The 24,244-nt window shown below is 40.0% G+C and overlaps 1 protein-coding gene across 3 annotated transcripts in view; it reads right to left on the reverse strand.

Annotated features, from left to right (window-relative positions):
- Positions 1–24,244, reverse strand: part of LOC148348987 (chromatin remodeler ATRX-like) — a 41,393-nt gene that overhangs the window by 10,523 nt on the left and 6,626 nt on the right. For all 3 annotated transcript variants that reach the window (XR_015847454.1, XM_088321801.1, XM_088321800.1), the window contains exons 6-29: positions 24,007–24,111; positions 23,807–23,916; positions 23,429–23,496; positions 21,179–22,869; positions 20,851–20,911; positions 13,739–13,890; positions 13,435–13,611; positions 13,253–13,355; positions 11,651–11,732; positions 11,400–11,585; positions 11,184–11,316; positions 10,974–11,083; positions 8,778–8,921; positions 8,539–8,713; positions 8,332–8,469; positions 5,827–6,002; positions 5,643–5,760; positions 5,375–5,511; positions 5,249–5,295; positions 4,187–4,260; positions 3,991–4,108; positions 3,822–3,910; positions 2,696–2,801; positions 1,292–1,469 (exon numbers count right to left, since the gene is read on the reverse strand). Coding sequence is in view for 2 of the 3 variants with exons in the window: in XM_088321801.1 (XP_088177927.1) it covers positions 1,292–1,469; positions 2,696–2,801; positions 3,822–3,910; positions 3,991–4,108; positions 4,187–4,260; positions 5,249–5,295; positions 5,375–5,511; positions 5,643–5,760; positions 5,827–6,002; positions 8,332–8,469; positions 8,539–8,713; positions 8,778–8,921; positions 10,974–11,083; positions 11,184–11,316; positions 11,400–11,585; positions 11,651–11,732; positions 13,253–13,355; positions 13,435–13,611; positions 13,739–13,890; positions 20,851–20,911; positions 21,179–22,869; positions 23,429–23,496; positions 23,807–23,916; positions 24,007–24,111 (4,478 nt within the window). In the remaining variant the exon portion in view is untranslated. The remainder of the gene's footprint in view (positions 1–1,291; positions 1,470–2,695; positions 2,802–3,821; positions 3,911–3,990; positions 4,109–4,186; positions 4,261–5,248; positions 5,296–5,374; positions 5,512–5,642; positions 5,761–5,826; positions 6,003–8,331; positions 8,470–8,538; positions 8,714–8,777; positions 8,922–10,973; positions 11,084–11,183; positions 11,317–11,399; positions 11,586–11,650; positions 11,733–13,252; positions 13,356–13,434; positions 13,612–13,738; positions 13,891–20,850; positions 20,912–21,178; positions 22,870–23,428; positions 23,497–23,806; positions 23,917–24,006; positions 24,112–24,244) is intronic.

Raw genomic sequence — 24,244 nt, forward strand, 5'->3', positions numbered from 1 at the left:
CCAGATCCATTACTTTTTTCTGCCTAAAATGAACTGCACCTGCGCACTCGCGATCCATTATCTCCATTAGGATTGCTGTGAGCAAAGAGCAGCAGAGCACATGGGTGTTTTACAAATTTTTGCATATTGTGTTCTCCATTTATTGTTTAACGAGGGATAACAGTCTTGACGTGGATACGAATAAAGCAAACATTTATTTTACATCGAGATTCGATTTAGGCACCGCGGGATGAAAGACTTAAAACAGAAAAATAAAATAAGAAATCAGTCCTGCAGATAATTGAGAGCATCTGGCTTTGAGACTCCTTGTGATAAAGGGCTATGCAAACAAACATGACAATAATGTAACATTATGCAGAAAATGAATTAATGATTCAAATCTAGTATCTATGATTTAGTCCATTATTCTCATATGTGTGAATGCGTAAGTGTATGAATGCAGTCCATTTACCATTACACACTGATATGGCGGCGCCCCTGTTCGGCTGCGGCTACATCGGCTCGCTACAGTTTTTTACACGTCGGCCATAAGACCCAGTCTTTGACTCCGTTTTGATGGCGCACAAAGTCGGCTCGAACTGCAGATTAAGATACGATCGCAGTTTTTTTTGCTGGATATGCGATCATCCAGACATCAAGCGCTCGGTGCTACGACCACTCGGGAGGGTTTATTAGCCACGGACTGCTATGTCAACAAGACCCAGCGGCCTACAAAGCAGCGAAGCAGAGTGGCAAGACAGCGGCGTGACTGCCGGACGAGGAAGCGAGGTTGTCGGGCCGGGCTAACAGCTAGGCTAAAGGCTAAACCCTGCAAAACGCCTCTCCCATCCATTTTCCTCTCCAACGTTTGCTCTCTGGACAATAAACTGGACCATTTAACAACTGGAAGTGGCATCGAACCGCGAGATGACGAACTGCTGCGCTAAAATTCTGACGAAGACATGGTTAATCTTATCTTTCACGGCTGACGTTCAAAGAAACTGTGCGGGTCAGATGTATCGACATTTCGTTCTGTATACACGTGTACACGAATGACAATAAAGTAAATCTGAATCTGAATATAAAACGGATGACCTGGAGCTACAACTCGTGGGAAACCACTTCACTTGTGACTGTTGTATTTCAATCATCATGAAAGACCTGGCTCAACCAAAGGACCCCCCGATACCAGGGCCAGCCAAAAAGTCTTGTCAGCCAAAGTGACAAAAAACCAGTCCCAAACTGATTTCTTTTGCCATCCTCTGTCCGATAAACATCAACCCGATAAGGATCCCATCACAGTTCCCCTCACCTGCGCCAGGAAGCGATAAACAAAGACTTTCTTGGTTTGTCCGAAGCGGTACACTCTGTAAATGCTTTGGATGTCATGGGAAGGGTTCCACGAGGCGTCAAAGATGATCACTCTGTTGGCGGCCACCAGATTGATGCCCAGCGAGCCGGCCTTCGTTGAGATGAGAAAAAGACGACCGCTGAGGGAAGAGAACCAAACTGGGAGTTAGTTTCGTGATTTGTTAGATGTCACCGCAGAGTTTCCCGTTCAATAAGAATATCCTGGCAGGCTGCCAGGGTTGCCACGGTCCCGCCAGAGTCTCTTGAACTTGTATTAATAAAAAGTACAATAATCCATCCATCCATTATCTGCACCGCTTATCCTCAGTAGGGTCGCGGGGGTGCTGGAGCCCATCCCAGCTGTCTTCAGGCAGTGGGCAGGGGACACCCTCAACTGGTTGCCAGTCAATCGCAGGGCACATGTGGAAGGAAACCGGAGTGCCCGGAGGAAACCCAGGCACGGGGAGAACATGCAAACTCCACACAGGAGGTTGGATCTCATGACCTCAGAACTGTGCCGCACACACACTAACCACTGCATAAGAAACGGAATTCCCACCACATTACAATAACCTCTTGTAAATTGTATAGCTTTGAAGAAGGCCTGGCATCCTGTCGTAGCAGTACCAATTTTTAATACTGTCATTTACAAAATCACCAATGCGAGTATAAGATTTCTTAAAATTATAACTCATATTGGTGACTTGTAATAGTAAAGCATTGGCATCGGAACAACACTATTTAGACCAGTGGTCTCCAACGTGGTGCCCCCTAGGGGCAGCTGAGGTGCCTGCGGTCCTGTTTTGAACATAGCGCACCAGTGCTGGGTCATTGTGATTTTCTAGTAAAATATAATTTCAGGAGTCTACTGAGTCCATTTAACTCTACTTTCAATAGATAGCCTGGTAATAAAATAGTAAAAACATAGTAATTACATAAGTTGTTTTAAAAATATATATCAAAGTAGGTGCCCTTTGCGCTGATTAGTGACAAAATATACCCCTCAGCTTGAAAAATGTTGGAGAACCCTGATTTAGACTAAAACTAGCAGATTTTTTTTGTTTTTGCATTAATTCTTTATCATATTTACCATGCTTTATAAGTGTGTAATTCTCTCTCATAACCAGTGTATTTAGGATTCAATAGTTTCCAACGGTATACATTCATCATCTACCCATCTTCTTGATTTTGCTCCAAAAATGCACCCTTTCAAAAGATGTACAACATTTTCTTCAGTAGAGGCATGCCCCCGTCCCCCCCCCCGAGACTGTCCACCCTCCAAGGCGTCACAAAAACCTATGAGAACCACTGCACTGTGTCATTTATTGACCTGGTAAACACAAATAATTAAATAGGTGAGCCTTACCGTGTATTAGTGTAGTTATTAAAACAACTGGCCCACTTGGTCCGTAAAGCAGCAGTGGTGGACCCATCCAGACGGTAATAATCCTTGTTCTTAATCCATGTTCCCACTAGGTGAGAACAAGAGTGGTATTTAGTGCAAATTTTCAATGGTATTTAAACTTAAATACTGCCATCCCTTCCTACCTTACGGCCTCATGTTAAAAGTTCATTTAAAAATGTGAAAAATATTTCACAAAAATTCATGCCTTGCTGCCTGTTACAGGATGCATGTGTGCAGAGCGCATTTCGGGCCACTGAAGTGATCCATTATCCCCAATTGTTTAATGCTGCGAGCCGGGATCAGTGCACTTTTGTCAAGCATGACAGCTTTTTTTTCTGCCGCCATTTCTGTCTAAAATACACTGCGCTCGAGCAGCCGTAATCCATTATGCCCGATGCCATATTGCTGAGAGCCGGAACGGCAGCAGGCAATTTTGTCAGGAGGCGTGCCGTTATTTCCTGCAGAGTTGTGACCATTCTGTTATTCCCAGTCGACCGCTGCAGAGAGCAGGGGCCAGTAGTACGATTTTCTTTCTGGTTTGGGCCTCTGGAGTGTGCTATTGTGGCTCGCCTAAAAAGAACTGCACTGTTTTGGCCACGATCCATTATCCCCAGTCAACTATTGTTAAGAGTGGGGGCCAAGAGGGAAATTTGTGTCATGTCCGGCAGCCTTTTTCCGTTCTTTACAGTTAAAAATCAACAGCATTCGGCCAGCCGCGATCCATTATCTCTGGTCGACCATTGCTCGGGCGGGGGCTGGCAGAGAACATGTTAAAAATAGGCGGTGGGACTACTACGGATTATCGCATATCGCAGAGGTTTCTGGTCCCCAGCAACCGCAATAAAAAAGGGATTACAATATGTAATTACTCGCCACTCAGTCAATTATGCTCACATAAAACCCCACACATTTCTAGAGTAACCTAAAAAGAAAAATCAAACAAACTGCATTGCGTTAACTTCATGCAAAAATGACACTGCTGAAATATTGCCAAGTGGTATCCTTCCATAGTGTTTTCTTCAAACGCACACACTTACGCTTCATTCTAAGCTACAACCTTAAAGTCAAGGTACCAATAAAATTATACCATTGGGCGAGTCTGCTCTTCTCCGGTGAGAATCTGCCAGGAAACTTTCAATCAGGTCTAAGGAGACCAGAAATTGGCTGAACACCAGTCTGAGAAAGTAAATAGAAAAACTATGATGTTGTTTCGTCGAGGGAACGTACTGAGGTGGAAGGAAAGGCGACAAACATACACTTTTTCGTTCAAGTCCTCGGCCATCTTCAGAATCTCAAATAGAATCACCAACTTGCCCGAGTGCTCCAGGATTTTGGAATCGTATTCAGACACCATACTTTTGAACCACCACGGCCCTGAAAGGGAACACGTGCAGAAACGGATGACATGAGTCGATCGTCTGGGCTTTCGACTCAGAAATCACTGGCCGGTACCTTTCGATGCTGCATCGGAAACATCGTCTGCAGTGGCTGCAGTCGGATTGGAGGTGGAGCTGTTGCCTGGTGTGCTATAAAAAGCCAAATGTTTATCGTGAATCACAGCCCTTATAAACAGCAAGCCTATGCATATAAAAACAAGTTTTTAAATCTTATGTTTCAACTTTTAGAATTTTATTGCTGCTTAGTGTTATTGCACTATTTTTTGGGGGGGGGCTATTGTAATGGTGCACTTACAACTTGGGTCAATCTCCAAGCACTATCTTGTAAATATGTTTTTTTATTGGACATTCTTTTGATCTTATTTTTCTCTTAAGTCTTTATTACGTGTTTTTCCTGGAGTGACGCATCTAATTTTGTAGTAAACAATGTTCTATACGTTATTATTGATGACAAAAAGGACAATTCTAATTATAATAATATTAGCTCGTCCAACAGACAGATGCTTATTTTGTATATAATTTTTATTATCTATTTCAACTTATTTAACTAAAAAATATAGGTGGATTAACTATGAAATGAGAAAAAAAACATGTTTTCATTGTAAAGATTCTTTTTATTTATTTAAACAAAACGTATTTATTATATTACAAGATTTATAATTACTTATGTAAAATAAAACCCTGATTTTTTAGTATTCTTATGTTCGTTGCAAAACATGATTTTGAAATATGATGAAATTATAAAATTTATATTTAAATTGTGAAAATATAGTAAAACAAGAAAAACTTTATTACTTAATCTAATACAAGGGTAGGATTAATTTACAACAAGAAAAAAACGTTTTTATTTTCATTTCAAGGATTATTTTAATTTATCCTGACAGTAAAACAAATTGTATATACTGTATTGCTTTCTTTATTTGACAAGATATGAAAATTATGGAATTAAAACCCTCTTTAGAAGTATGCTTGTTGGATTTTTTTTGTTTTTGTTGCAGATTCTCTGGTTAGGAGTGTACGAGAATGAAAACGTGAAAAAACAAAAACATATTTGTATATATAAAAGGGTTGAATAAAAGCTTTACTGAACATCCCTGATGGATTAAGTTAACATTACCTTGCTAGGAGTGGAGTGCCACTTTTTCTGATTGTTTTGTTTTGTACCTGTAACCAAAAATAACAGTCTTATCCATAACCACGAATGGAAAAAAGGCTGACAGTATTGCACATTATGTTTTCTTACATTGAGCTTTTTTTCTCTGGCCTTATGGCTGAGTTGAAGGGACCAAGGATGAGTCCAAACTCGACTGAGGACTTGAAAATCCTTAAACAGGTTAGCGCCGATCTTCAAATTTGTGGCGCCCATACCTTTGGCCAAACCTGAGGAAGATACATGAATATTAACCAAAATTTAAATATAATTATAAACAAAATTTATAGGTAATAAGGATGCTGAAACTTGGGGGTCCACTACCATTTGAGTATTTATTTCTAATATTTGATGTACTCACCACTGACGTGCTCCAGGTAGTATCTGTACAACTTCGCTTGAAGTGGAGATACACGGACTGACACCACATACTCAAACTTGGGAGGCAGAAACTCAGTCAGCTCAGAGTAATCCTTCCTCTTCAGAGACAAAAAGAATCGGTGATTACTGGAATAAAGTTGATAGTACCAGTGAATAGTTCTTACTTGCACGCATCTACTCAGCATTGCGTGGAGGACGTGCGCACGTCTTTTCATGATTCGAACGTCCTTGGGCGTGGAATCAGCACACTGGCCGTTCTGGATGGGGTTCACGAAGCGGTTTCGGAATTCCCTCAGTGAGCCGAGAAGGTCCTTCTTTATGAAGTTGACCATGCAGTGGTCTGGTTAGGCAATATGAAAGGGACAGCAGTTTTCAGTGTAGAACAGCAAACTTCGGCCAGTGGGTAATATTTAAAGGCTGCTCAGTGCATCAAATAATTTATTTGAGAAGCAAGTTTGATTTTCAAAATGGTTGATGGTTGCCCTAATGTAGTTGCTGCCCTACATAATTTCTCTTGAGGGTGTGTGTACACCTTTTTTATAGCCAAATTGAAGAACTTCTTATAGACTTTCAGAGCCAATTTTCCAATTTCTCAAGTACTATTTAAAGAAAGAATCCGGTGTGCTATTTTTAATCCTTCATGTGCATTTATCAAGACATATGATTTTTCTTTTCATCTTGTGTAAATCGAAAATATATTTAGTTTAGAGACAAATCTATCCCCATGTAGTTGTTGAGTAAAATCGTTTAGCTTATATTTTCAGTTCTTCATATCTTTCAGATTTAGTTTCCCCTATTTTCTGGTCCGGAGCCTTCGCTGGTCAACTAGTGATACCTAGAGCAAAGAAGAAACCTACAGGTTCGAGAGCATTCTCCATTCTGGCCTCGGTGTTGTGGAATGCTCTGCCTTCTGAGATTCGATCTGCAACCTCAGTGGAAGTGTTTAAATCTAGGCTTGAAACGCATGTCTGTGTATTGTTTGTTTGTTGATGCCCTTGCAACATCAATTGCACCCTGGTCCGACTGGAAGAGGGATTACCTAATGAGCAGCAGGATTCCTAAAGTTCCCATGCTGAGGTTTTCAGTTTTTCCTTGCCCTCATGTAGGTTTTAGATCAGAGGAAGGTGTCATAGTCTGTAGTATGTATAGCCCTTTGTACGAATAAACATGGCTTAAATTGCAGGATTTTTCCCATTACAATTTATCATTAGGACACACTACCTTCCTTTTTTGCATACCCCATAAACATTTCCATAATTGATATGTAATCCTTGCACTAATACACATTTCATATTGGCCTGTAGTAGCATGCAACTGCCCTCCTGCGCACAATCCGTAAGGCGCAATGACACTTCATAGGACAATGCCGTACAAACTAATGCCAACTACAGTTTATCACAAAGGAAGAAAAATGCAACAGCAAAGCAAAGCCACCAGAGAGCAGTGTCGGCGTCTTTAGGCAGGCTTGATGAGAAACATGGCAATAATTTAAAACATTTACAAGCACTTCACCAAAAATCCAAGCACTTTTCGATCTTTAAAAAGACAACAATAAAATTCAAGCATTTTCAAGGATTTCAAGCCACCATACGAACCCTGTGTGATGCTAAACCCGTGTTTACGTTTTTATCAACCTTAAGGGTAGACATTTAACACTTTGCATGATTTTGTTTGTGGGTTGACTTGCCCTTTAAATATTGTTTATGTTAACGTCATTTCTGTCTATACAAAAGAAGCCCCTTAAACTTGACACTGTAATAGTTCCACACTAGAGATGATTTTAGCTTGGAATGGAGCTAAAGCATGTGCATTTGAAGAAGAAAAACTATAGTTACCACAATGCAAAATTCTGAAGCCAATATCCATATTTTGTTGTGTGAGTAACAATTATTTTTAGGGACAAAAAAAGCTCGAGCGAGCTGATATGAAATGCAGCATCTGAAAAGAGCTAATACTTGGAGTTGGTCAGAGCTGGTGTAAGTGGATATTTTTAATGAATAGTAGGAGAATCTACTAAGGTCACTAAATAATTGCAAGAGCAAAACAGAATTTGTCATGCATTGGGAATTTGAATCACAAATCAGCGATATCCACTTACATGACTAGTGGAAGGTAAGTGACACTAAATTATGGAGCAAGCTTTACACAGAGCAGCTACTGTAACGATAATAGCTGCTGGCCAGGAGCCATAGCTTGTCTACAAATAGCTAACACATGCGGCTAGAGAAGGAACCAGGTGAAAAAAACCTTATACCGTATTATGCAGGGTCAAGCTGAGGGAGTAATTGGTCATTAAGTGCCAAAAGCATAACCGGGACAAGCTACCTCCGCAAAATCTTCATCTAAGCTACCGTTGTAGTAAGACGGCGGCTAATCATGTCAGCTTTAAAGGGTGTCTCAAGTTGTATAATATGATTACACATTTCTAAACCTTCTTAAATAATCCTGTTTATGAGATGGTTTTTTTTGCTTACTATTTGAATTAATCATTTAAACGACAGACGGATTTTTACAACACTAAGGGTCGCTATAAACGACACACTGGGGCTTTAACAGTAACCCCACAAACCCAGCAACTCAGTTAAAAGTCTCATATTGCTTATAAAAATGAATCCATAGAAACTGTTTTGAAAATGAAATCAAAATGAAGACCAAAGTGGTTAACTCACACTCGACTAGGTTGTTTTGCAGTGGTGTGCCAGTGAGCACCACTCGCCGTCGTGTTTTGACCGCACTTAAGGCTTTGGAAATGTTGGAGTTGTCGTTGCGCAGAACGTGGCCTTCGTCACATATCACAAAGTCTGGACCTGAAGATCACCAAGTGGACAATGCACAATCAGATGACTTGTTGAAGCCCTTTGAAAGAAGTATTTTACCTGGATTTGCAAGTAGGTTTTGAAGCTGCTGCTTTAAGTGCTGGCTCTGTTTGGGGGCCAGTGCCAGATTTCTGTACATTTCGTAGCCCATGATCATCACACCGCCAGTTCTGTACCAGTTCTGCAGGGCTTGGAGTCGGTCAGCAAAGTTCTTCCTGGTGGCCAGCTCAGTTACCTGCCACATATTTATGAAAATGAACCATGTCCTCTTTTGTCTGTTCTGATGTGTGCAATCACACCTTTAGTTGATCTTTCCCCAACGGTTTTTGCCATTTGCTAAATTCGCTGACCCAGTTGAGCACGGTGTTGAGAGGACAAACCACCATGGCTGTTTTGAATTCCAAGCGAGCTGACAGCAATACCGTGTGGAGGAAAGTAACCACCTGAAAATGGTGTGGAGGAAAAACAAGAGTGGAGGTATTACGATTGTTAATTTAACCGGCTTTAAACGCCATAAAAATTGTCTGAAATAAAAGCAGGAAGTATAGATAGATAGATAGATAGATAGATACTTTATTCATCCCCGTAGGGAAATTCACACTTCCAGCAGTCTACCCCGTTGTTTATTAACAGATGAACATGATGCCCTAGGGGTGCTTGTAGCGAAGTGGATGACGTCACGCCAGTCCAAAAATTCGACATCCCTGCGGCAGATGGAAAACTTTTCTTCGTGAAAATCCAGGGATACACCACCTCGTGTTAGCAAGTCCGCCTCCTCTCCGATTCCCCCGGCTTTCGTGTCTCTGTTTAGCGGCGTTGAAGCCGGATTGCTCCGGGTAGCTCCGGGTGGCTACACGTTAGCGTCCGGAATGCTAAACGTGAGCCACGTTTCCGCAAAACACAGCAACTGCGCTCCCTGTGCGCTTCGATGTTTTTCACCAGCACTCGATGATCTTATTTGGTCGTGAGTTCGCATTTACCATGATTACGGATGGTACCGAAGACTTATAACGCCGCTAGCCGCTTCGCTAGCTCCGGCTTTTCTTCCACGATAGGCCCCTTCATCACGCCGGCACGAGAATTTTTCAGGGCAAGGAGTTGAAATTCCTTGAATACACGCATTTCTTGTGCGTTAAAACCCATGTCCATAGGATAGAAGTAATAGTAATATATATATATATGCAGTGCACTAGAGCTTAAGAGCCAGTATTGTATATTGAGCAGTGCACTAGAGCTTAAGAGCCAGTATTGTATATTGAGCCTTAGCGATTCTAGCAAAATGTACTGTGTTTATTGAACCTGTCCATGACTGTTCTGCAAAATGGCTCCTGTGGCTCATTAGAGTTAACTTCGGACACAAATTAGTCCGTGATAGCTGAATCGAGCACAAATCTCCAGTGTTAACAACTAGCCATCAACAGGATGCTGAAATTTTAGCGCTTTTCAAACTAAAATTTATACAGAAAAAAAACCCATCAAGGCTCTAAAATTATTCCAAACCTAGGCTCTCATCAATCTGGTAAAGTTCACACAGGAATTACAAGTGTGAAACCATTTAATTATTGGACTGTCAATTGATTAAAATATAAACTAAACGTGTCTTTCCTAAAAAATGTGTAATATTTTTAATTACAAGTCAACTACGACAACAATTTGATTGATCACGTTTAATTAGGGTATATCAATCACTTAACGGCACTACAAACATGGTTATTATCATCAATATACTGACTAACCCAGGGGCCCTAACATGGTGCCTGTGGTCTCATTGTGATTTTCTAAGAAAATGTATTTCTAAAATGGCACAAATATCATTGACATGACGAGTGTCTTCAAAGAAATTATCAATTCTGCCAAATTCCTTTTTAAAATTACCCTGTAATCTATGAATGTAAACCAATGTATTTATACAAGTCAATGTTTTAGGGGTCGTCTGATCCTATTTAAACCTCTCATCTCTCATTAGCTGCACCGCATATCCTCAGTAGGGTCGCGGGGGTTCTGGAGCCCATCCCAGCAATCATCGGGCAGTGGGCAAGGGACACCCTGAACTGGTTGCCAGCCAATCGCAGGGCACACAGGGACAGACAACTCGCTCGCTCATTCACACCTAGGGTCAATTTGGACCGGCCAATTAACCTGACATGCATGTTTTTGGAATGTGGGAGGAAACGGGAGTGCCTGGGGGAAAACCCACGCGAGCACGGGGAGAACATACAAACTCCGCACAGAGAGTCCGGTAGCTGGATTTGAACCCACACAGGAGGTTCCCAAGACCTTAGAACTGTGCCGCACACGCGCTAACCACTGCGCCGTCGTGCTACCTTTAATAATTAAAACCTGGTAATAAAATAATATTGACAGAGTAATGCAACATGATAAATCGGTATTTTACAAAAGCATATGAAAATGGTAGTTCTTTGCCATAATTGGTAACAAAAAACTTTTAGCTTCAAAAACTTTAGAGAGTCCTGTTCTAATGATTGGATTTTTACCTGCAGAGTTTTTCCCAAGCCCATACAGTGAGCCAGGATGCAACCAGATCCCGCAGTGGAGTTGGCCTTCTTCACTGACTCACAGCAGTTGTCCCAAATAAACTGGACCCCTGGGGACAGAGAGCAACAAAAGGGTTTCCCCTGTCAACGCTCTGGGAACACACTCTAATACTGGAAATAAAACGTGAACTCCAAATATTATGCATTCACCGTCCACTTGGTGAGGCTTGAGATTAGTCACAAGGTTCTTGTGCACCTCCACTAACGGCTTTTTGGTCTGCTCGTCCTGATCCAGAATCAGCTTGGTGGTGACAGACTCCTGAGACAGATCCACGACAACTGTCTGCAAAAGCAATATTGTGCTTAGTCTAGAGTGCAACCACATGTTATGAGCCACCAGAGCGTGGACTGCGCTGTGTGCAGAACCTCTCGACGCTCTTCCATCAGCAGCTCCCTGTTTGCGAGGCGTCTGCATCGCTCCTCCTCCTCTCGCAGCGCCTCTTGGGTCTCAGAACGGAGATTGTCGTCTTTGATGATTTTGCGGATTTTTTTGCGTCCTTTGGGCGTGCCTTGAGTGCCGCCGAGTTCGGTGGCATCATTCTCGTCTTCGTTCTGTACGAATGTAATAAAGCGGCTCAAGCGTTTGCCTTGCCGGCAACAATCATTCTTAAGTTTACCTCATCGCTGCTGGTGTCCGACAATAAAATACAAGTTTCCGGACTCTTTTTCACAATCAGATTTGGCTCTTTTGAAGTTGGACTGGAAGAAGAAAAAGAGAAGACGATGTGTGCAGTTCTAACGATCTCCACAGATTCTGTCCCATAATGGCATCCAGTCATCTTTTTCTGTAATAATCATCCTCATGAAGAATCTGGACCGGTAAATTACAGTGTTTCGCAAAAGTATTCAATTGTCATGTCATGCCATGTTTATTTGTCTAGCCCTTTATCAAAGGGCTTCACAGATTATTGCAAGCTACAGACTATTATGACAGCATCCCTTGATCTAAAACCTACATGAGGGCAAGGTAAAACTCAAAAACCTCAACATGAGGAAAATGAAGAAACCTTCTGAATGTATAGAACAGGCACACGGTCAAATTACGAGATGGTTGGTAGCGTTTTTCCCCCAAAAGAAAGAGTCATCTTGGATAGCTCCTAGTGTGTTTCGTTTGCTTTTCAGTTCCTTTGAACACAGATCTCATCAATCAGCTGCCATTGTGGACTATTCAATTAAATATTTCCATAGAACAGATTCAGTTCCCGTTGCCCATGAGGAGAGCTTCCTGCCCAATACAGGAAACATTTTGTGTGGGTACAAATACCATTAGTTCATGAACACTATTTTTAAAGGAATGCTTTTAAATCCAAATATATGTATCCTTATAAATGAATAAAAGCACTGCCAATTAATAAGAGTATTGATCTCATACTCTTGTATTATTGTCCTTGAGGAAGAAAGACAAGCCTGGATGTTGCACAGTGCATGCATTCCGAACGATCATCCCAGCACTTGGACCTGTTATACTCCATCATCTACAACCTGCTGCATTGGTCAAGATTTTAGGGTAGGAAGCAGTCACCTGAAAATTATTTTTTTAACCTATAATTCATTTTAACGATGTCTGTGTATTGTTCTTTAATCCCTTTGCAACATCCATAGCATCCTAGTCATTCTGGAAGGGGTATTACCTCACGTGCGCCCCTTTTCAAAGTTTCTTTATTTTCTTTATGCTAAGGTTTTTTCTCGCACTCATGTCTGTTTCAGATTAGTGGATGTTGTGATGGTGATCTGTGTAGACCTTTGAGGCTTTTTGTGATTAAGGGCTACACAAATAAGCATGACTAGAATCGTGACTATATTTCTGGTCTCTAGTTGCAGATCTAAAATGTCCAGCAGGGGGCAGCAAAAAACGGCATCGGCCGTCATTAGTTCTGATACCAGAGAAAAAACCTCGGGTAACAGCAATAGTAGCTCATCCATAGTCAATTGAACTCATGATGTGTCGGACGTTTAAGGACTGGTGTCACAAACGTTGTACAGTATTTTCCAATTTCAATTCCAAGGGATTTTCAACCCAGTTCAAAATACCCCAGCATCTCTCATTCCTGGCTGGGAAAAGTGTACATTCCCTACTCATCTGATGAGGTTCTGCATCAAAGGAATACAATTGCGCATTTTGTTTTTTTAGAAAAACTTTGAATCTTCCTAGCATAAAAACTGAAGTATTTAGGGGCATTATAAAAGGGGAATGCTTTTTAAAATGGACTGTTTAGTACCTTTCTAGCTTCTCTTGCTCCTCTGACTCACTCAGCTCCTCGCTCATTCCAAATTCTTCCTGCTCAGTTGAGCTATTGTCAGTAGTTCCGCTCTCATCATCAGCTGGACATAAAGCAGCGGGTAAGTAAAACTCAGAGACGATACAAAAAAAGGCAGTGCTCTGTTTCCGAAGCGCCCTTACAGCTCGACTCTTCTGGGGCCTGTCCCTTCTTCTTGTCTGCTTTTCTGGCTTTGTTACTTGATGCCGCCTTGTCACTTCCTGTTTCTTCATCCAAGAGGAGTTTGTGGTGCAGCAAGTGGTGCTGCTTCAACTTGGGACTTTGGTTGGCAGCATCAGGAGACACTGACAAGTTTTCCCCTGCAGCAGACATTAGGGTAACCAACAGCAAGCTTGGACACCCAGAAGACATTGCTTCAAACAGACCTACATTTCTCTTGCTTAAGCAAAGGAAACGCGATTTTTTTTTCTTTCAGGGAACACTCACCATTTTCCTCTGGTCCTGTTTCTTCACTGGTTTGTTTAAATTGGCTTTCGGGCTCAGAAGAAGACTCATCTTGCGTTTCCTCATCTGATGATAACTCATCGAGCGATGAAAAGTTGGTATTGATTTGGGCCAAAAGTATTTTCTTAGCAAGTCTTTTAAAAAGTAGAAGAGAAGGACAAGGGACCTCAAATAAATTTCATGATCAGCAACATTGACTCCAGCTGGACAGTTCATTCTAACATGGCTAGAAGAATATTACAAGTTCGATTTTCTATTGGAGATTCTAGACATGGCTGTTAAATTCAAACAACTTTGTAAGAAGTTGGAGGAAGTTTGACATAAGAAACAGACAAGAAAAAGACGGACAAGAAATTTTCAAGATCAAAACATTTATTTTTGAGCAAGCATGGTTGAGGCACAAATGTCACCAAAACACAAAGACATTCTTGGTGTAAACTAAAACAAAAATAGTTTTCAAGAATATTTTGTAATGTATCATACGTTATTTTAGAAGGAGTCATAAACAAACAAAACAATGTTTTAGAGCAAAATGACATTTTTTTTAGTCTGTTTCAAACACAATGATGCAATTTTCTGTTTGTGCGTGCGTTGTTCCAAGTTCGAAAACAACAAGGCCTTACAATCTGAAGTTTAAAACCAAATAACCTAGTTTTTCGGTGTGTCTTGACAGAATGGAGCCATATTGTTTTCTAATTTAAAATATCCACTCTAGCCTACTTTTTTTTTTTTACCTCATAAAACACTAAATTGACAAACGCAGTGAGACACGAGGCCATCAAACCTCCAAAACGCAAAAAAGGAAAGACATATCCTCTTGGTCTCCTGCTCATTCAAAGCTATACAGTTTAGTCCGCTCTAAAAGATGGCGGACTATTGAATACAGACGAGAAAAAAATTGTTGGTACCTCTGATTAAAGCCTTTAAGTGATCACTGTGTCCCACGATAAATAGAAACTGACAAAATTGATAACTTTTGAATGAAAAATTGAAATCAGATGTATTCTTTAATTGGTGCATTCAGAATGATCATCTACTACTTTAATCCTTGTGAATTTTGATGAGTTGAGCCAAGCTTCTTAAAAGTAAAGCCAGCATTCTTTATAATTCCATACCACATTATTGGGAGATTTAGAATTCACAACCGTGTAGGTGACGACAAGAAGGAAACTGCTAAGAAACCTAAAAGACAAACGGTTTCCAAAGAACCCAGCTTAACCTCACCCAAAAAATTGAAGACGAGTACAAAGTACGATAATGTCAGACAGCACCAGTTGTCGTTATTTGAGCCAAAGTAGAAAGTGTAAAAGAAATACACTCCTCCAATTGCAAATAACTAAAAAGTAAGACAAGAAAAAATGCTAATCGGCAAATTCCTATCCCTCTGGGAGTGTCCTTTGGATAAATGAGACGATTCAAGGTTTATTCAAACAGAACTATACCAATTAAAGAACAACTCTCCTGATGAGAAATATGGAGTCGGCTCAGGTATGTTCTGGCAGGTTTTCAAGAATCTGTGGCAGGTACAATAAAGCCTCAGACCATTAAGGCGTCAAAAACCTTGGCCTCAGTGAGTCTTAGAACACAAAAGGACAATTCTAAAGTGGCCTTCCATCACCACAGCTCTAAATATTTTCTAACATCTGTAACACTGCCTTTTGGAGTAGAAAACCTTTCAATCTAATACAATTGTGGCAGTAAGCTCACAAAAAGAGGCCAAGCTAAAAAAGGTGAGCAATTACTATTATTTTTATCCAAACCGGTTTAATATTTTTAAGTCCCATTGATAGCTAAATATGTCAGTTCACCATTGTCTATTTTAGTAGGCTGACAGTGGAAGACAGTATTTTCATATCATTATACTGAATCAAAATTCAGAGGAATTGCTAAATGTAAGTAACTAAGTGATTTCCGTGGCCATTGTGTTTTCTCTTTTCATTACCAGAATAGTATCAACAATTTTATTCATGCTTTTTTTCATCACTTTATCAAGACAGGCATTTATAATAATGTTAGAGGTCAGTGATGCTAAGACCTCAGAATAAGATTTCTTATTTAACTAAGATTCATGGAAAAAGAAAAAGGCTCTACGTACATACTACATCTTACTGATTAATTAAAAGGATATAACCACTTTCTGATACAAAACGTCCTCTGGAATAAAAAAAAAACAATTTACAACTACAGTACCACATATAAATACTGTACATGTTAAGTCGCGTATCACTGTATGATATTTCTACACTATTCAAAACACTGAGCAACATGTTTATTATCCACTTCTGTAAAAACAATGAGAAACTACATCCTGGTACTTAAATGTCCCTACGATTTAAGTAATTTACATGATTTAGTAGACGGAAGGGAGCTGTAATCTTTATCGCCAAACTGAATCCAAAGTGCTAAAACCGGGAAATGTTACAGTGTAGCAGCGTTAAGAATGGAAGTGCTTAGTGGGTTTATTCCAAAACGAGCACCAGCTAAGTATTTGACATGTTTTGGCCTCAGTCAGCACAAACGATGTTATCTTCACATTCTTGCTGACCATTTTACGAGCGAGTCCCAAAAAAATAAACCAAAAGAAAAAAAAAATCACGTGACAAACTACAAACAAAAAAAGTCGAGGGCTACAAAATCCAACATTTAAGACATTTCTTCCTAACAGCACTACATTCACTGCCGTGCTGTCAGAAAATCCAACCTGGAGAGAAAAACACGAGAAAAAAACATTGGTGTCAATTTGAAATAATCGAAATTTGGGTGCTTATAAATTGTTTCACAGCCCACTCTCAATTCTCAGATGTACACCATTGTTAATTGTTCTTAAAAATACTGACCTGAGATATTTTTTGTGAACACGTTTAATCTCTACATAGGAATTGTAACTGCTTTCTCTGAAATATGTTGGAATTGGTAGGCATTAGGTCTTGCATTTAAATGTCAAGGGGCAAGGATTTAATGACAAACTTTATGAGATCGTGACGTCAACGTTAATGTGTTTTGTATCATGTACAGTACATGTCACGTCCACAAAACAAAAACAGGTTTGAATACAGTGCCTGAATGGAAGTATTGGCCCCCAAAACTTTTTTGTCATATTGCCCAATTTCAGGCCTCAAACTCAAAGCTAAATATTTTAAGACTCAACAACATTTGAGACACAATCACAAAGTCGAATCAAAAAATTTCAACATCATATGTAGGACGAAAAAACTGAAAAGTAGGTTTTGCAAGAATGTTGCTCCCCCTGTTCCCTCAGCTCAGCCAGCTGACTCCAGAAGTTCCCTGATGACTTCCGAAAGATCCAATGTTGACCTATATAACTAACAAAGACAGAGTGCAACTGTGTGTCATTAAGACTCAGTTTAAATGCATCTCTCTGTGATAGGTTTAGAGGTCTGTGAAAGGAGTCACTGGAGAACAAACAACATTATGAAGACCAATGCGGACTCCAGACAGGTCTGGGATAAAGCTGTTGAAAACTTCAAAGCAAGAATGGGATACAGTAAAATTTTTGCAACATTTACACATCTTCCAGAGCACTGTGCGTGCAATAATATCAAAATGAAGAGAGCATAAAATCACTGCAAACTTAATAACAAGACCTGTCCATTCATCTAAACTTTTGGGCCAAACAAGGAGAAAACTCATCAGAGAAGCAACCAAGCTGAGGAAGTACACTATTACATGTACTCTGTATGAATCTGCCCTTTATGGAAGAGTGGTAAGAAGAAAGGTAAAAAGGCCTGTTTGGAATTTACAAGGAGCCACATGGGGGACGCAAATAATATGTGGGTCAAGGTACTCTGATCAGATGAGAAAGAAATGATACTTTATGGGCTGAAAGCAAAGCGTTACGTTTGGCGTAAAAGTAACACTGGACCACACTTTAAAAACACCATCCCCATTGTCAAACACGGTGGTGGCAGCATCATGCCCGGAGTTTGTTTTTCTTCAGCAGGGACTAGGAAGATACTTAGAGTTGATGGGAAGATAGATGGAGCCAAATACAGGGCAATTTTGGTAGAAAATCTGTTAAGAGTCTGCAAGAGACCTAAGAATGGGGCGCAGGCTCACTTTCCAACAGGAAAACAACCCTAAACAAAACACTAACAATATAAAAGACAGACATGGGGACTTGAGACTTAGTGACTTGGACTCGAGTCGCTGTTTTTTATGACTTGTGACTTGACTTGGACTTGGCAATCTAAGACTCGGGACTTGACTTGTGACTTGACTTGCCCAAGAAAAAAATACTTGGGACTTACTTGGGACTTGAAGGTGAAGACTTGAGACTTACTTGAGACTTGCACATGTGTGACTTGGTCCCATGTCTGATAAAAGATGTTAAAATGGCCAAGCGAAAGTTCTGACCTCGATCCTAAATCTGAAAAATGCTCTCCACAATAATCACTATCAGAACCTTGAGGAACTTGAGTTGTTTTGTCATGAAGAATGGGCAAATATTGCAATTTCAAGGTGTGCAATTGCATTATATAAAATGTTGAATAATATAGTGATCATTTCACGATTGTCTCACATGTTGTTGAAAAAATAATTTGAGCGAATCTATTAAGTTTGAAAGCCTGAAATATTCCAAAAGGTTCTTGGGAGTGTGGGTGTCATTTGGCAATACTGTCGCAAGGCATTTTGACTTAAATCTTTGACGCCATTTCTTGACCTGTATTTGTGATTAATCTTATGTATCCCAATTTAATCAATTTGATTTAAACATTTTTTGTTGAAAGCCACTTAATGCACCTTTATCTTTAAAGAGACTGCTCTTTCGACTTTATAAAATGGTCAGCAATAATGTTTATCTGTGCATAGAAAGTGGGGTAAAACATAGAAAACCTAGGGGAAAAGGGCATACAATAGATTGTGCAGTGACAGTGCCGAGTTGGCTCAATAGCACCTAAGCTGACTGCTTTACAGTGTTTCAAAGAATGGTAAGAATTGAAAGAAATTTTCAGAACTCAAAACGTATCAGAAAAGTGAATATGGTATATTCCTTACACTCACCAAATTCATTAACCTATATTAAAGCCTTAAACTGGTGAGCATGATATTAAACCGCAATTAACGGTAGCAAGTAAGGCAAGCTCAATGAGAAGTCTTGTAAACATTTAATCCATATTGCATATGTTTTTATGTCAGTGCAACATCTCAACAATTTCAAAGTCATCTTATCCACAAAGCCTGTGGTGGCGGAAGTCAAATGTCGTAGACTAAACGCTTTCAGCAGACTGTGGTCTATTGCGTGTTATGATCTTTTTTATGTAGCCTTTTCTAAGTGGTGTGAAAAAAGACTAAATACCAGTTTTTAAAGTATTGTGTCACAATAAAATTTATTGTTTCTCGTGGAAAATAGCAGAACGTTGGTGTTGCCGTCTTTAATCTTAAAACCTCTGCGCTGATTAACAATCAAATATGTCAATAGGCATGCACCACAAATAACATCTTTTACAACCAGATTCAATTTGTGTCAACAAATATGGGCATGAATCACTCTTGTTTTAAAATGATTTTTTTTAGGGGTTTATATAAAAAGATTACGTTCACCGCAAAAGCTTAGGAAAGTGTTCAAAGACGTATTACAGTGAATTTTCAAATGTCAAAGTAAAATCTTACAATAATGTTTAAACCCAAGCCAATGTGAAAGCAACCGGGATAGAACGGATAGCATTTCTGAAAATACAATTAAAACCTTAAAGCATAATCAGAAGGAAAAAAAAAACGTCTGCACAATATATTTATATTTTATTAGGAGTTCTCAGGACTTTGAATCAAGTACAACTGGACTGATTTGGTCGTCTCAATTAGAACACATTTTGCCTTTGACTGCAGAAGGTCTGCCTCATTTCTAACACTATCAATTTTGTTGCTATCCTCTTGAGGATAAACGTTTCAAAAACTGGACGAATGTGACTGCTGAGTCTTAAAAAGAAAATACTATATTTATATAGAAAATGTGTTTCTGGATGCACGATTCTATTCACACAGTACAGCCAAAGCAATTTGTGCGGTCCATCTTAGAAGCATATCATACAATTGGATAAGCAACACATACCATGTTGACATATTTGCCACAAACCACCAAGCTTTGAGATTGAGCGTATATACTTGAGTGTTTTATAGAAGAAGAATGTGACATTGTGTAATCTCAGTCTTAATCCTTTGATCAGATTTTTTAACATTGGCTTGTTTTTGAAACACCAGTAAATAATATTTTTAAAGTTGTATTGATTCCCACATATTTGCATCCAAGATATTTTTCTAAAGAAAATAAAAGATACTGATAAGATGCTGTAACAATAATCATTGATAAATGTGTCCCTGCTTCTAAAACGAGAAAAACAGTCCGGCAATGATACTTTCGATGCCCAAAGAATTAATTTCCTGGACAGAAATATTCTTTCTGTAAAAGGTTTTTGAAATTTAAAACGACTAAACATGGTGATTGGCGATTTAGTTTGTGGTTTAAAATCAGAACAATGAAAGTGAAGCATTTCCGTTTTACGCTTGCCTTTAACAAAAGTAAGATTCTTAAATGAGAAAAGTATTCCCCACCATTTAGTCAGAGAAAAAAAATCAAAAAGGCAAAATTTAAACTTCATGCTTCACCTTTAAAAGTCACATTGGCGTCAGTTCAAAGCATTGCAAACAGCTTCAGTGATTGTGTAGCAACTCAGATTAGCAGTTACTCCGTTAAAATACCTTCACAGCATATAAACCTGTCTGTCATACATGATCAGGTAAGTATATAAGGCAGCAAAGAGTTTCTCTTTTAACTGTAAGATTCCCGCTTCTATTCCAGGCGCAATCAATTTATGACTATTGAGCTATTCTGTACATTTGAATAGGAATATATCTTTGTCAATAAAACAGCCTTAATTATCTGCTCCTAAAATGTGTATTTGCTTTCTGGCGCTCTACTGCAGCTACGTTTGGGCCGTGAGTGGAAAGAGCGCAACTCACTTCTAATGGTATTGGAGTTGGTGGATTTAGCAGCGCGTTTGCTTCTCAAACTGGCAGTCTTTCTCCCAAAACTTGGCTGTTTTACACACTTTACTTCCAGTCTTTTAGAACCATACCTATTTTCAGAGTCGCCGTCATCCCCTGCTGCCCAGGAGGGCCCAGCTTGATCTTCATACCCTGAAAATTTTAAAGGATATAGTCATTGATGATCTTTACAGTTATGATTTGTAGTTCTTTTGAGAATATTTGTCTTCATCACATTTTAATTGCATTTTACTGTGTGAAAACTGGTGTACAAATAAAATTGATTAGATATATCCTGAAACCTGTTTGCAGAAGCATGCAAAAGGATTTATTCATGTAAATGTATTTTTATAAATCAATACATATTAAAGTTTGTGAGTGGAACAATGTAGTGGCAAAAGGGCATTGTGTCTGACTTACCAGGTCCTGTGTCTTCCATGATCGCTTTCATCGTAGGATCATCAGCGTCACTTCCGGAATCGTCGTCATGGTCGTTATCGCTCGATGACAATGTAGACTCGATTACTTTCTGGCCTGCTCGTATCTTGTGCTTCAGGGCCTCATCTATCGCCTTTTGTCGTGAGCAACCTTCCATTTCACTCCAGTGGAGATGAGTTTTGCTGACGGGCCTTAAAGTCTTCAGGTGCTGCGTCTGAGCCTGCGGGTCTTCATCGTTACTGGAAGAGGAATCCGTTCCCCTTTCTCGTCGAGACTTGGCAACGGACTCGGATTCAGGGGATCGGTCTAGCAGCTTACGTTTCCGGCGAATCCTCTCCGGTGATATCGGAATATTCTGCGAGAGCCATAATAGACGCTTCTTAGCCATTTTGCCTGACGCTTGACTGCTACTGTCATCTTCGTCTTCGCTAAGGTGCTCGTCAGAGCTTCGAGTCATAGCTACTCGTTCAAGGAGCTCAACAGGTATATCGTCGGAGTCAGAGTCATCTCTGGTTTCAGAGTCGTCTCTGGTCTGTATTTGCTCTTCAGTGATTTGGCCGGTAGCAGAGCTCGGACGCGCCTCGGTGTCCGAATCACTCTCGCTGTCTGCTGTTGAGAGGGATTGTTTCCCCTTGACATCGCTGGGACGACGCAAAGGCGTAGTCTTCACACGGGGAGACCTGCGATTGCCCTGTTCCTCTTCTACGTAAACTGATGTGCTTGCATGGTCTTCATTAATTTTACAATCAGCAAAAGCTCTCTCTTCATTTCCTGACCCCTCTTTGCGTTTCCAAATCTCTTCTTCCATGTCTTCTGGAAGATGTTCCTCTGAGGCGGGCTCCTCTGCCGCAGGTGCTTGTGTAAGTTTGACGACATTCTTTTTGCTGGCACCACTTTCAGGAGAATGGGGTTCCATCAACTGTGAATGCTGTCCAGCATTCTGTAAAAGCGAATCCACACCCTCACTTATCCTCACCACATCTGGGAGGAATTTTTTCTCCACGTATTCACCCGACTGCTTCACAGAGTTATTCGCGCTTCCATCACTGCATATCTTGGCATCTGCCTGTGTGGCTGGTTGGGCAACAAAATTGTTATTAAGTAACTCTTCCCAAGAGCTGACATTCAAATCACTGAATTCTTCTTTAAGGGCTTCCTCAAGTGCACCAAGAGACACTCGCATGGATTTCACCACTGACAAATATGATTTCAAATAGAGACTTCGGACACCTGGCTTAGTCTTTGTCGCAGTCTGAATAAAGTGAATAAAGCTTGTGTTTACATCATTTGCCGAATCCACTAAATGTTTGACCTTTTCAGTCATGTCTTTGGAAACATTTAAAGTATTGTAGTTGAACATAACAGTACTGGTCTCCCATTTTGCAAAGGGACGGACTTGAGGTAGAGGCAGCATGCCAAAACGTTCGGATTTCCCAGGCTCGGATCGGTTTTTCCTTCGATGCTGTTGCCAGAGTTGCTCCATGTTCTCCAGAACACTGTCGCAGGCCATCACAAGGCCAAAAAGGGGCTCCGGGTTACACACATAGCAGTACCACTCGCTCTCCAAGATACCAGAGAGCTCCTTCCGCCCCAAATTTCTCAGAATGCATTTCTTGCAAAAGGCATTACTGCAGAAGTCACAGCAGATTAAGTTGCCTCCTTCAGCGCACCATCTTCACAGGGGCAAAAAATACAAAATGTTTAGATTGAACTCGTAATAATACAATAAAGCTGGTTTCACACGGCAGGGTAATCAGTCAAATTTCAGCCAGAAATCTTTCCTCCCAATAATCCTAAAAATGGGACACAACGATTCCAGATGAGGAATATTGAGCATGTAAGATTATTTTGGTCTGACATCTGACACACTAACTAATGACATCGATGTCTAGTTTAAAATAGATAGGCTCAGAAGGAACCAGACATCAAAATACTCGTCTATCCCTTTTCTCATCTTCACCAAGATCGCAGGGGACATCAAAACAGTTGCGCAAATAAAGGCGTGCTTCAGAAATCTTCTTTTCTTGGACCAATACCTTTTCTAGTTTGTTAGTTTTTTTTAACACTTAAAACAGACAATAAAATATTGCCACCAATCTTCTGTTTCTCTTTCCTTAAAAGTAACATATAAACTGAATAATAGGCTTTGTGAGATTTCCCATCTGATCTGGCAGCATAAAAACCTTGCCGTGTGAACCAAAACCCAAGTTTGTTTTCAAATTTGAAGCTTACCGACACTGCTCATCCATCCCATCTCCATCTTTACTGATGTCATCACTTGAGTAATATTTGTAGCATGACTGTCAAAACATAAGTCAAAATAATAAGAATGAAAATATGTAATAAGCCTTTTAAAGAAAAATAGTACGTTTCTGAAATTTTATTCATCTTTCAAATTTGTTTTGGTGCAATCTACATAAAAATAAACTCATTGTGTTTTTCTTAGGGATGCAGTGAATGTTTGACAAAAGGTAAATTTCTTCTGAATCCTAAGAGATTTTTAGATATGGCTGAAATCAAATGTGAAAAAATACAGCAAGTAAATAGAAAGTTGAGGCTATTTATTTCGACTGGTAATAGTAGATTTTGGCAAATGTATTTCTAACACACCTTGCAGATAAGTACTTTAAGTACAGGATGGCGAATAAGGGAATCTCTCTGGAAGTGGTTAACCTGACGGCCACAGGCAGTGCAACAGACAATTTCCAAATGGTCACCTCCTGTGAAAGCAGATGACACAGTCATAGAACCCATAGGGAGAACAACCTATGTTATTCTTGCATTTGTTGCACAAACAAAGCTTGACTGACCTCCTCGTCTTCTTGAAATGTCTTTGCTTTTCCGGCTACTAAACTCAGGACCCCGGAAGTCATCTCTTTCATTATCTACGGGTTCTGGGGTGATGAAAACAGTGCCTGGACAAAATGGCAACCTTGTCATTACATTGTAACGTTATGAAGGAAATGCCCTAATGATACATTTTGTCATTTGCTTTAGATATATAGATAGATACTTTATTCATCCCCGTAGGGAAATTCACACTTCCAT

Source organism: Urocampus carinirostris, chromosome 17 (assembly GCF_059441175.1).
Source record: "Urocampus carinirostris isolate Australia breed hairy pipefish chromosome 17, RoL_Ucar_1.0, whole genome shotgun sequence".
NCBI classification, from domain to species: domain Eukaryota; kingdom Metazoa; phylum Chordata; class Actinopteri; order Syngnathiformes; family Syngnathidae; genus Urocampus; species Urocampus carinirostris.